The 13,902-nt window shown below is 38.4% G+C and overlaps 2 protein-coding genes across 2 annotated transcripts; one reads left to right on the top strand and one right to left on the bottom strand.

The window, feature by feature from the left end:
- Positions 1–2,688: 2,688 nt before the first annotated feature.
- On the bottom strand, positions 2,689–3,805 carry LOC103438483 (NDR1/HIN1-like protein 13). The gene has a single exon (XM_008377051.2). The coding sequence runs from the start codon at positions 3,681–3,683 to the stop codon at positions 2,835–2,837; it is 849 nt and encodes a 282-aa protein (XP_008375273.2). The 5' UTR covers positions 3,684–3,805; the 3' UTR covers positions 2,689–2,834.
- Positions 3,806–11,509: 7,704 nt separating this feature from the next.
- LOC103438189 (F-box protein AUF2) lies at positions 11,510–12,831 on the top strand. The gene has a single exon (XM_008376746.4). It carries the CDS (start codon positions 11,727–11,729, stop codon positions 12,687–12,689), a length of 963 nt encoding a protein of 320 aa, XP_008374968.2. The 5' UTR covers positions 11,510–11,726; the 3' UTR covers positions 12,690–12,831.
- The last annotated feature ends 1,071 nt before the right edge of the window (positions 12,832–13,902 follow it).

Below are 13,902 nucleotides of genomic sequence, written 5' to 3' on the forward strand. Positions count from 1 at the left end.
CTTCTGTTTGGGCCCAAAATAACACTTTGGGCCGAGCCTAGAATTGTTCTCGGTCCAATAAGGAATATCGGGAATCTTCTTTGCCATGGGCAAAGTCTAGTAGAGTTCTGCTGAATCCTATTAAAAGATGGTTTTTCTTGGATAATGGTGAAGTGGTCAAATCCTAGTGCAATAAGGATTCTTTAGAAGTTAAGGAAGTTTCGAATCAGAAAAGATGCCGAGAATCAAGGGATTGAATATGAGTGATTAAAGAGCTTGGTTCAGAATCCTATGGGAGTTAGGATTAGTCGAAACCTAATCAGATTGGGTTGAGGAATTCTAGTCTGAATGAAATTACCTCGACCATTAGGGAAATTACTACTATAAATAAAGAGAGGAGTACATCATTCAAAGCCTCTCCAATTCAACACACAACTGCCCTGTGCAAACCTCTCAAACATCTTGAGATTTTTATATTCTTTTTACCTGCCAACACATCTTCAGTTTGGATAAAAAACACTGTGGAGGAAACCGGCAACATCTTCAGTTTGGATAAACAGCACTAAAGTCGTAGAATCAGCTAACCGATGAGCACTTTCAGTTTGGATAAACAACACTGCTTCAAGACCGACTATTTATCTATCCAAGTCTCGGTCAACGAGGATTTCCGAATCCTTATTGGAAGAGGTCATCTCATCAGCATTTTCGGCGAAGTGAGGAATTACCAAGCTCGGCTCATTGAGAGTCGAGTTTATTTTATGATTGGATATTCGCAAGTACATTTTAGAGTTCAGCATTCAGACGGTCGAACCACATTTACAATCAAAACACTTATCTCTTTTTGAATATTTGTGTCCGTACAGTCTAGTACCAGTTCGACATACTTATATTTGCACAAATATAATTATTGAGACCAAACCCGATGCCAATGATTTGTGAACTTCAAAGAAGCTAGCAGCCTTGTCTTCAGGCTCTAGAACCCAAAGGTTGAGACGAGTTCCTTCCTTGGCCCCAGTCGCACGACACAGGAATCAGCAGTGCGCCCAACGCCACATCAACATACATTTTACTCCCAGCCGAACTCGGTGGTAACCGAATAACGTAGTTAGCTTATTAATTACTCAGTCTGCGCGCCACGTAGGCTAGATAGTTTTTAGGGTCAACACCTTATCTTTCTTCTTCTATGATTCTGGGATCACCATCCCTTTGTTGACAAGTTTCCAAGTCCCATATGATTTAAAAATTGTGACCATCCTGGCTTTCCAAAACTTGAACTCAATACCATCAAATACAGGAGCTCACAGTTCACCACCTCAAGATCCAGCCATTTTTTAACTGAATCGATTCAAATTCGAGAGTATTCTCGTTGGATTTCTCTCAATTTTTCACAGAAATCAACGCCCAGTTGATACTTGAACTAAGCTCTCGATACCATATTAGAATATGGTACTTGTGTATGAATTTTATGATAGTTTTACTGAGCTCAGAGGAAGAAGAAAATTAAAATGATGATGGTAGGAATCCAAAGATCACAGAGCACAAGTCATGCTCATCATGCATTTCATTTCATTCATTCGCAACAGTACAAAATAGCCGTTAGGCTAGAGAGATAAGAAGTGAGCCTATGAGCTCATCCAACGGTGTACGAGCAATGCCCTATAAAACTTTGCCACTTGCTCACATCTGAGCCAAAGAGCTAATAGACCAATCTCAACCCTTAATCTCTAACAAACTTTTGCCACATCAACACTACTCAAATTAAAGATTAATTAATCAGTTTAGACCTTAACAATTTGGTCACAACAATCCGATTGAGATTGTAGATGGTCTCTATGATTATCACGACAAAAATGTTCGATCATGTTTTTCGGCTTATGCTCTTTTCTCACGCTTACCATTGAGCAAGTCGAATTGGCCAGTGTAATGTGGTTGATAGTCTGCAGAGAGAATTTTTTTTTTTTTATTTGGAACAAATGATATTATCTACAAGGAGAAGGAGGTGAGCTAAGTCTCACAATAAGCTAGCTAGACAGTATGCTTATTTACTATAAATATCTTTTACAGTTGGAAGCTCTTCTAATGAATTATGTGGATTTTGGTTGCTGCTGAACAATTACTCTGTTATTGCAAGTAAAGAAACATATCAAGCATGGCAAGATCATGAAGGTGGGATTTTCAATGTCGAAGCGTCTCTCCATGCCTCAAATGTGCAAGTTGTTGATCAAGTAATAGGGTACGGATGCACTCGTCTTAAATTTCGTCCCTCTTTTGACAATTCACAGCTTCGTCACTGATTGGAATAATGATAAAACAAGTTAAATACTAGATTATATATGAGTCATAGGCTTGTTTGTTGATTGGTGCGTTTAGGCTTCATATATATATTTGTAGGAGTCTTGACCTAACTTCATTGGAAATCTTACTTAGAATATATATGTTAGAGTGAAATTCTGCTGACCTTTTTTGTCCTAATGTGGAATATGTGGAATATATTTGTAGGAGTCTTGATTATCGTAGTTACAATTTTCTATTTGTGATACATCACATGAATCACAAATGTAGTTTGAAAAATTGGTCTACATAACTATATCATGCATGACAGACTCTCCATTGATCCCTTCATCACCTGCAGGCTTAAAACTAATAGAACTAAATCGAGCAAGACAGAGGAAGGAAAAAAAAAGCGAATGGGTATAAATTCCAGATACATAAGGGCAAAATATAAATATGTATAATTAATGAACAAAAAATACAGTACAGATGAGTTTGAATTAGCACCAACTACCACCGCTACATGGCTTCCAAACTTGTTCCTAATCGTCATACAAAAACAACACCAACACCAACGTTGATTGCTACTTCCGCTGGGTTTCGCATTCCTGCTTCAATACTTTAGTCCGTTTCGACAATTCATCCACCGTTATATCACATGTCGCATGAAATTTCATGCTTCTACTTTTCAACGTCCCAATTCTCAACCTCGCCGGAATGTTCATGTTGAGGGACAAACTAACCTGCACTTTCTTCGTGCTGCTGCTGCTCTCACTAACTCCCAAGCTTTTCTTAATCTCTTTAGGCAAAATAACGTTTGCACCGTGGACGACGATAGTAACCTCTTTTGATTTGCCCGTCCCTTGCGTAAGAGATGGGTATTTTCCGTTAGCTATTGTTTTTTGCTTGAAATGAAGGCTAGCACCACCACCATTGTACACAATTGCCACTCTCGAATTCGGATTTCGAACCCTCAACGTCAAGCTGTAGTCCGGCCGTCCATTACTCTTGCTATGTACAACAACACGTTCTACGCTGAATTTGGGATTTTCGGACTTGGCGAACATAACAGAAAAAATCGTTACGAGCATGACAACAAGGAGGACAATGAAAGCCAAGATGCCAATGCAGTAAAGGTTGCAACATAACGGCCTTTTTCTTTTGCGGGACGGGTCCTGGTGGCGTTCGACAATGTAGGCGTTTTCGGGCGGGGGCACGTGGTAGATTTGGTCCTTGGGGACTTGGACAACGTAGGTACCTGAGCGGAAGGTGGCGACGGAAGGATTTTGGGGTTGGGAGATGACCAACTGTCGGGACGTCGACGGGGGCAGTGTTGGAGGTGGGAATTGGGGGTATTCGGGAATTGCAAGAAGGACAGAAGGAGGAGAGTGGTTTTTGTTACCGAGGAGATCAGGTGGGGACCGCTCCGCCATGGGAAGATGGGGAGCGGTGGGGAGGAGATGGAAGGTGGTGTGTAAGCGCAATTGGAGAAGAAGGGGAAGTGGATTGCATGGGACAAATGGGAGGCTGTAAGGTGGGGGAGAAGCAAACTAAGGAGGGGTTTGCAATTTGCATGCAAAAGTGAGGCTTTTGTCCCATTTAAGGCTATTATTAGAGGTTGTTTACTAGGTCAATTTACATCTCCTAATACTCGCTTAAGGATTATTCATGACGATTTCTGGCTCTCCCTAAATAAAGAAATACAAGCATCTAGTAGATTTTACTCTAATCATCACTTGCTTAGCAAAACTTTAGACTTTACGATCAACTTTTTTTTCTTTGTCAATTCAATCGTAAACTAATGAGTTTAGCTACAGACGCCTAATTCATAAAAGAAAATATTCGGCTCAGGTCATGACATGAAGAGCACTTGAGTATACCACAAGGGAATACTATCCATTCACTAATCACACATAACAACTATTAATTGATACGCTTGTCTTAATCTTAAACTTGTACATCGTCACATGCTATTGTAAATTTTACTTGTTAAATTTTGAGTTGGCATCAAGCCCTTAGGGTTTCGGCTATCTCAAGTTCTCTCATAAGTCCCACTGATCATATTTGTCTCTCAAAGGAAAAAGAGAAGCTCCATAACCAACTCTACTGTCCACCATAACCATGTGACTGATCTAGCTAGCACAATCAAATTCCTCACGCATCATCCGTTAGTTTATCAGTATGAATACTCTTAAAGGCTCAACATTTGAGAGTTTCGTGCATTCAATTATGAAGAGGGAAAACACAAGTACAAGGATGATTCTACAAAAACTACACACACATGCTTAAGAAATCTTGTATGTAATTTCATACACCTTCTTATTGCGTTTTACATGAGCATATATACTTACAACAGAGGCCAATGGGCCAAACAATGGGCCAGAAGGCCTTTCAAATAATCTATTGACACCCAACCCCTTTCTCTGCGCACACAGCTTCAAAATTTTATTGCAATTTTTATCAGAGGACAATCCATTGAATTTTACAATATCCCAAACCTGGTCAACATCTGGATTAGAAAATACTATTAATTACATGAATACAAAATTCAACAACCCTTTAACCTGATATGATGGGGAAAATAAAAAATAAATAAAATTGGTGAATTAGTCAAGTCAATACAAAGATGGCAACTTGCGATTTGTACGCTGTAGATTGTGCTTCCCGATTTCCATCAATAATTTTGTTTAAATCAAACCAACTGAAACTATTAGTTAAAATAGAAAATTAGAGCAACAGTTCTAGAACTTTGATCCAATTTGATTTTTAGTTTTTGAACTAAAATTTCTCGAGTATTGGTCTCTGAGTTGTTATAATATGAACCAATAGTAATGTTGGCTAACTTCATAACAATTTTCATCCATTTTTAAATATTTTATTTTGGATGGAAGTTCTATCAGATTTAGCCAAAAAGACAATTTATCCATATTATAACAAGTTTAGAGAGCAATACTCACACAATTTCAATTTAGAGACCTAAACTCTAATTGAGCTACAATTCAGAGACTATAGCTCCAATAACCTCTAGTTAAAAAATAGGAGAATTTTCAAGCAACATTTAATGTACATAGGGGCGGATGCATTAAGGGGTAAGAGGGGTCAACTAACCCTACGGACTCCAATGAATCTCCATGAATAACTTGAGTACTACCCTTTTGAAGGTTGGAGTTGGCCTTCATACATACCCTCCAATTACTTGATAAAATGTCTCAAAGAGGAGTTGCCCCTTTTTCCCTATTGTATGTCTCTGCGTACCTTTAATATTCATCTTAAATTTGATTCTTTTACTTTAACTAGCACAATGAAATTTTTTTTGTTCTGCATTAATAGTGGAGAGTTTCGAGGGATTCGTTGTTATAAAGATCAAGAAGTTTCAGTAGGAAGCAGAAAAGGGACCAAAAAACTTAATTTTGTGGATGAAAGATCTGTTTCCAACATTGTGTGTTGGAAGGGGAGGCATTCAAATGTCCAGCTGGTTAAAAGGCTTGACTATTCCAATTTGTTAGGCTTGGGCATTAACAAAAATGGGAGGTGAGATCTTCATATGATACTATATCAATCTTATTGTTATTTCAATTGTGTGTTTATGGAAAAGTCAGTCATAAGAAAAAAAAACACGTGTTACATGCTCTACTTTTATGTTCTTAGACCACTTTCAACCGATCCAACTAAAAAGTTATAAGGTTAAAAATAACCCGTTTTAACACGAAAATCGTCTCTAACTGATAGTTAAAACAAAGAACTTGTGGACCCCACTGGTCAAAAATCTCAAAACGGGCCAGCGGGCTGGCCAAGATCAGCCAGCCAGCCAACCCTTCTCTTGTTTCTCAACAACCAAACAGACTAAAATCGGCTCCACCACTCCAGAACTACATCAGGTATTTTCTTTTTCTTTCTTTAAAATTAACCTCCTTTATAATTCTTTTTCTTTCCAAGTCTCAAGTTCCTCCATGCTACTGTGCGTTATCCCGTTGGTGATTCAATGGAGAAGCTCTTTTCTTGTTGCAACAAAACAAAGCAAGCTTTTTCCCTTTTTTGTGATTTGAGATCGAGAAGGCAAATAGAGAGAAGGGAGAAATAGAGGGAGAGGGACGGAAGCTAGTTCAGGAAGAAAAAGAGGGAGATGGACGAAGAAAAATAGGAAGGAAAGGTTTTTCCTTTTTCGTCATTTGAAATCGATAAGGCAAAGAGGGAGAGGGATGGAAGCTAGTCCAGTAAGAAAATGAGGGAGGTGGACAAGAAAACTAGGAAGAAGTGGTGTACTAGAATGAATAGAAAAACATAAGTATTAATAAAATATTAATAAATATGACTTTAATATTATAATATTTGAATTTGTTATTATTTTGTTTTTTTAATTTAACACTGCACTAAACGTTTCACTAAATCAAATTAGCTTAATTCTAAAACTAGTCTAGTCCGACGTAATCTGATAAAACAAACGCATCTTAAAAGTGTTTCTAATATTTGGAAGAAAAAGTTAAAAGTGGTCTTGTGCCAAAAGCACTTAAGTGCTTTTAAAAAATAAAAAAAACATTGCATTTTGATGAAAATATTGACGTGCTTCTAAAAAGGCTGCTTTTGAAAAACTAAATACCTCAAAACGATGGTTATACAAACGATATTTGGTTATACCAACTCCAATGCTTGAACCCAAACTCAAATATTTAGGTTACTATAAAAGACATAAATTTAGCTCTATGAACAATGACTATCATCCAATGCTTGTAGTTTTAAAATTGAAGTTGTAGTTTTTAAATTTAAGTTGTTGTAGTTTTTAAATTAAAATAATAAATTATGTTTGGCCCTATAGCCCTTTGGCCTCTCGGTTGGAGATGGTTTTTTGTCACAGGTTATGTTTGGCATATGATCATTTGGCCCCTCAGTTAGAGATGATAAAAAATGTGGCCTAGCACTGTTAATTAAAATATTAATTTTTTGGAGGGCTATAGGGTTAAAACGAGTCATCTGGCCCTCCTTCGGTTGGAGATGGCCTTAACAGTTGAACTTAAGCTATCAAACTTAGTATTGTGTTGTGTGGGGGCGGATTCACCAAAGGGCATGAGCAGTCTAGCCATATATAAAATCTTAATTTTTACCAAATTTCAACCCAAATTCCAAATTTTTAAAATTCTAATTTTTCTTTTATTGATAATGAAGCAAAAATACAACAGTTTCAAGTATGAAATCGAGTAGTGAACAATTGTCTCTTTGTTATGTACAATTGTAGTTTGTAATTATTTATTTCATGAATTATGAATGATGGGTTATGATTTAATTTAGGGTAAATTATATTTTCCCCCTCAGGTTTAGAGTCGATTTCAATTCCTTACAACATCTTTAAAACATTTCACTTTCATACCTCAAGTACTATTTTATTTCAATTTCATACAACCGTTAAAAATTCTGTTAACCGTTAAGTGATGACGTGACAAATATGAGGTCTCCATTTGTGCTGATGTGGCTGACACATTTATGCCACGTGGATAAACACTTAATAAAAATGTTAAAATATTAGAATAATTAATTAAAGAAAAATATAAAATTTATAAATAAATAAAAATTAAAAAACCCAAAAATTCCCTTCATCTTCCTCACCCTTTCCCCCCACCAGAGCCCATCCCCCCAACACCCACCCCCTACTCCCATCCCCCATCACCCGAGCCTCCCCCGCAACCTTCAATCTCCATCTTGCTCTAAATCCGTCAATCTCCATCCCAAAAGCCAAAAACTGGAAAAGTTCCAAATTTTCCCACACTCAACAGAACACAAAGAAATTCAAACATTTCCTACCCGTTTTCTCTCAATTTCCCTCTAACCAAACACACCCTGTTGTCTTTCAAAAGAATATGCAAAGCCTACCCATTCAATTTCAAATCCTCAAAAACCCAGCAAAACTAAAAAACCAAAAAACTAAAATATCCAAAATTTTCCACTCACCCTCTATCATTTTCTCAGCAACCAAACATAATGCGGAATCCCAATTAAAAAAAAAGTCTTTCAAATCAAAATTCACCAGCAGCAACCCTCAAAAGTGCTCTCAAGACCCTCGTATCAGTCTACTTCGAAACCTTCATCTAAACTCTCACGACCTCCCAAATCGTCTTGGTCCACTAACTCCTCCCCTGGCTCACTGAGTCACCGCCACCGAGTCTCCTGCCAAACGACGACTTCAAACCCAGTGCCTTTTTGACCCGGCTCGCCATCAACGACAGGAGCGAAGTCAGAGCACTCCGGTCGGTCTTCTCAGACTGTGGGATGTAGGTGAGAGGTTTGGGCTTGGAGATCCATCAGGCTCCGACTAAGATCTCGTAGACAGTTTCCCAAAGCTTCGAGTCCGAGAGAGAAAAGGGCTTGAAATTAAGGATTTGAAGAAAGCAATTTACCTTTAGTTGGGTGAGCTTAGGGTTTTTGTATAGAAGCACCGCAACTTCAATCGAAGTCCTGAGACGGTTTGGATTCCGGGTGTGAGATGTGGATTGTGTTTCTGGAGAGAGATAAGGAAAAGGAGGTGAAGAGAATGTGGGAGATGGAGGTGGATCGGGGGATTGGGTTTCTGGGTTTCACGGTTTTTTTTTAATAGGATAAATTATTATAATATTTTAAATGCATAATTTTTTTTATTATTATTGCCACGTGGCACACATTTGGCAGCCACGTGGCACAAATGTGGCAGCTACGTCAACTCTTAATGGATCGATAGATGGAAAATGTAACGGATGTATGCAATTGAAATAAAATAGTACTTGAGGTATGAAAGTGAAATGTTTTAAAGATGTTGTAAAGAATTGAAATCTACCCCAAACTTAAGAGGATAAAATGTAATTTATCCTTTAATTTATAAGGCTATTTATTTGTCAAAAAAATATTTGTTAAATTTTTGACATGAACTCCAAATAATTTTTGTCGGATCCGCTATTGATCTGGTTGTACACCAACTGTTGATGCCGCCCCAGGACACTATAGTGGGGGCATGATGGCAGAGAGCGTTTTGACTGTCGTTTACGGATGCAGGCTTGGCAGTTTTCTTTGAACTTTGGTAGTGGGTTGTCGTGGTATTTCCTCCAAAACGTCGACTATGTTAGACAAATTTTAATTCTTTATTTTATTTATTTTAATTTAAATTACTGAAAGAGGAATTAAAAAAGGAATTAAAATTCCCTACATTTTTCCCGCTTGTTTTGATTAAAAAACTGTTCTATTCAAGTTTTTCTTTCGTACCTTTCTTCATCACCATTTAACTTTTTAATCCCCGATTCTAATTTTTTAAGGATAAGCGTAAAGGATTACTCTATTTCCAATTTTAGAAAATACATTTTTGGACATATGTTTTTGGTTCGAATGAACTTACTGCATGCTAGAAAGTTAGGTGATCACTTACTAGGAAAACTTATAACGTGGTAGTGGAATCTCAACACGCGGTATAATTAATTGCTATGTTATAAAGTTAAACGATGAAATTTTCTTTGAAATATTATATTAGTGTATAACTCATACATGACTAGAAAATTACAAAATGTGACAATAATATTCTAGCGTCACACGAGTAGTTTTTACTAAACCATGATTGCTTGGTTGGAAGGCTATCCACAATGGTTGTAAAGAAATTATTTATTTTGTTAATTAAACACATTTCTTCTCTTTTGTTAGTTTAATCATTCGATAAGTAATATAAGACTTATCACATATTTGCAACACATTTTAATATCAAGTAGGCAAGCACACAATATATTGATCACATTTAAAGAGATAAACTAAACATTTAATTCCAATAAAATAATTGTTACCGGTGCCACATTCACGTAAAAATGTAGTACGACTAGCATTTTTTTTTATCCAAATTCTCACTTAAAAATGAAAATCACTAGTTGCTCTTAAAAAATTGTTACTTAGTACTACAGTATAATAATATTCATCTTCACTTGTAAGTGAGAAGTTTTAAATTCGATTCTCGTCAAAGACGAATTTAAACACATTTGCTCACCCATTATGAAGCTTAGCCAACTTCTCATCCTTTAATGTAAATATATTGTTTATTAAAAAAAATGAAAATGACAAGTTGCTTAGGAGATAAGTATGAAAATGAAACCAACAAGAGAATTCCATTTTTAGGCAAAAAAAAAAAAAAAAAACAGAATGAACTGTCTGGCATGACTAAAATAGGTTTTAACTATGAATTAATATAATAAATTTGTTTCTCTTTTTATAATATGAAGCAAATAGATTAGTTGGGACCTAAGAAGTAAAATATAATTATACAAAAAGAAAAGGAAACAAATATCAGTGGGGCCTACATTAGCTAGTAAAAGACTACCCTCTTTTGACAAGTCTTACTGTCGGCCGTACGATTATTCGATCTAAACGGTTTTGCACACAATATCGTCCGTCTGTTGACCGTAACCGAAAGTCATTTAATTTACGTGTAGACGACGGTAATTTGTTTTCCGTTGCAACGTACATTGAGATGGTCATCTACGATCAACGGTGGGTAACCCGGCTCGGCAGTCGGGAATTTTTATAATGTGAAAAACAAAGGACGGAAGACACTTAAAAAATAAGGAATTCTTTTTTCCGGTAATATAAGATGTATTTTATCGTATATTGATGTCAAATTAATTTATCTTTTCATATAGCTTGGTACCACATTAGGTAATAAGGTATTTTAAACTTATGAATCAAATGATTTGTCAAAATTGAGTCAGTGATCTCAAAAAATACTTATGTAGAAGTTCAAAATCGGGTTAAACATACTTTTGTCTGTTTTGTTAGACTAAAATCCTCACTTCATTTTTCAAACAATACTGCTGGTGTGATGAGAAATGAAATAGTTAACATTTTACATATCCAATAAAAAACTACAATTGGCAAATATTTCGACATTCATAATATAGTTTTCTGGAAGGATCCACTGAATTCCAAAGATTTAATTGTAAAAGTTAAACTGAAACAGGCGGTGAGGAAAGTAAAAGCTTTATCTAGGGTGGGAAAATTACCCAATGGGCATGCCAAATCATATTAAGCCTTGTTTCAATGCCCTAAGAACTTGATTCAAGAAATCAATAGATTTTTCCTTACCCACTTTTCCACGTAATCCCTGAGAAGGATAGAGTTATTCATAAAATTTGTGCTATTCCTTTACCTTTACATGAGCAAGAAAGATGAAACCTGTGTTTGGGGCCCTAATGCTAAGGAGAAATTTTCAGTTGTAATCGAGGTTTCTCTTTATAAAGTTATATGTTAAGGGGAAAAAAAATATCTGGAACGAAAACCGGAGCCGGCGTTAAGCAAATTTGCGTGGGGCCCTCCATACCCCCCCCCCCCCCAATCAAATTGGTCAAATAGGGGCTCACCCCACGCCCGATTTCTTCTAAAAAGAACGCAGTCGCTCCTCATTTCTCCCAAATCGAGCAAAATCCACTAGCCTCTGTCTCTGTGCGCTCAGAGGGCATCCCAACGACGACTCTCTGATCGTTCAAATGGACGGTTTCGATCGCCTCCCCGACTCGCTCATCCTCCAGATCTTCGACTCGGTCTCCGACATCAAGACCCTCATCCGCTGCCGCGCCGTTTCCAAGCGATTCAACTCGCTCGTCCCCCACACAGACTCGCTCATCCTAACCGTCGACCGCGTCATATCCTCCGATTCAGACTCCGACTCGGAAACAGACGACGTTTCGCACCTCCTCGTCGCCTTCCTCAAATCCATCCTCAAATCGCTCCAGGACCTAGTCTCGGCCAAGCCCGACCCGACCCAGACCCGCTCTCAGAATTCCCCCGCCCAGATCCTCCGCTCCTTCCACCGCGTCCGAAGCCTCTCGATCGAGCTCCCGTCGGGCGATCTCCGGTTAGAGAAGGGGACGGTGCTGAAATGGCGAGCTGAATTCGGGAAAACTCTGAAGACGTGCGTGATCCTAGGGTTCCGATCCGTCGTCGCCAGCGGGGACAATCCTGTGGCCGGAGAGGAAGCGGACTTCGCCGGAGGTCTGAAGGTGAGGGTGGTGTGGACGATTAGCGCGCTGATTGCGGCGTCGGCGAGGCACTACCTGCTGAAGGAGGTGGTGAGGGAGCAGAGAGGGCTGGAATCGCTGGTTCTGAGGGACAGAGAAGGAGAAGGCACGGTGGTGATGAGGAAGGAGGGGCTGAGAGAGTGCAGGAGGGAGGACGCGTGTGGGGAGGCGGAGGAGGAAGAGGGATGGGATCGAGGGAGGAGCAAAGTGCCGAGCGTGAGAATGAGGATGAGGCACGTGGCGAGGGTGGAGCTGAGGGGCGGGGTATGGGTGGAGGGGGCCACACTTGTTGTGGTGAGGCCGAGTTTGGGGGATGACGTGGAGGATGGGGATTTGGCGATGGAGGCGTTTGGGAATGATGGGATGTACGGGGAGGTTGTAGTGGAGCTGCTCAAGGCCAAGAGTTATTTACTGGAAATGAACTCTTTCTAACCATGGTAAATGGTAAAAATGTATTTGCATTTACTTCACTTGTTTTTTGTACATTCTCTCTGTACTTTGTGTTGCCATGATTTTCTGACTATGTACCTGCTAATATTATGAGGGAATGAAATCCTGTTTTTTTGTTGTTAAATTCCCAACTATTACAACGAGATAATTCACTCGTAACAAAATTACGTCGCCGCCGCTCTATTTGACATATTATTTCCAGTTTCAATAGAATTTATTTGGTAGTTTTATTGTCAAACCAAATTTCTTTGCGGCAGACGTGAGTTAGGGCAGTTTGCGTGCACATTGTCATTATCCGAAAACCCCAATCACCGGAAAGTCTTCATCTTCTGTTCCCAGGTCTCCACTTTCATCCAACTCATGGCCTGAATTCTATATATGTAGCTTCTGGAGTTCCTACCACACCTAATCTCATCAACCCTTCTAACAAATTCCATAATCTTTTCCTTCTTAAACAGAACAAATCTCCGAAAGTGGAACATAATTTTCGAAATACGATATAGAGCTTGTTGGAGCGGAAAATTTTGGTTCCTCTAATCCTCCAACAAGTAAATCTTGTAATCATGTTGAGAAGTCCACAACACCATCTTCACTTGCCATCCATGAGGGAGGTGGGGACCTGCAAGAAAACAAGAAAACACTGACGCTCAAGTCAGTCTTTATTCAAGATACTTGTAAAATATAGAATCATCTTATACCTCTCTACCCCTACTTTTCGTCAGATTCTAGTTCATTTATAGGCATAAAATACTTAGGCTCCAAGTCCCACTTTCCTTCTATTTCTCCATGTTCCATCTTCCATGATCATGCCCCTTTATTCTAGCCCCACTCCCCCAAATTTAGGAAGTGGCTGCTTGCTTAAGCCTTATTTTTTGCACCCACAAATGCCCCCTTTTTCCTGTGCAGATGTATATCATCTTAGTTTGTAGAGGAAAAATATTTTTTTTGCAAAAAATCATGTGACTTGAAATTTCATTACGCGTTTAGCCTTTGGTTGTGATCACAAAGTCATATATTATCCTTCGGACACGATCAATTGGTCATAATTTAGCCTTCGGTTACGATCTCATGATCATAATTTAACCTTCGTTCTTGGATTTTGATTTAAATTCAGTCTTAACCCATTTGATCTTGGTTTCTCGATCTTAGTTTGGTCTTAACGCATTCGATCTTGGGCTCTTTTGATCTTAATTCG

Source organism: Malus domestica, chromosome 15, assembly GCF_042453785.1.
Source record: "Malus domestica chromosome 15, GDT2T_hap1".
Lineage (NCBI taxonomy): Eukaryota > Viridiplantae > Streptophyta > Magnoliopsida > Rosales > Rosaceae > Malus > Malus domestica.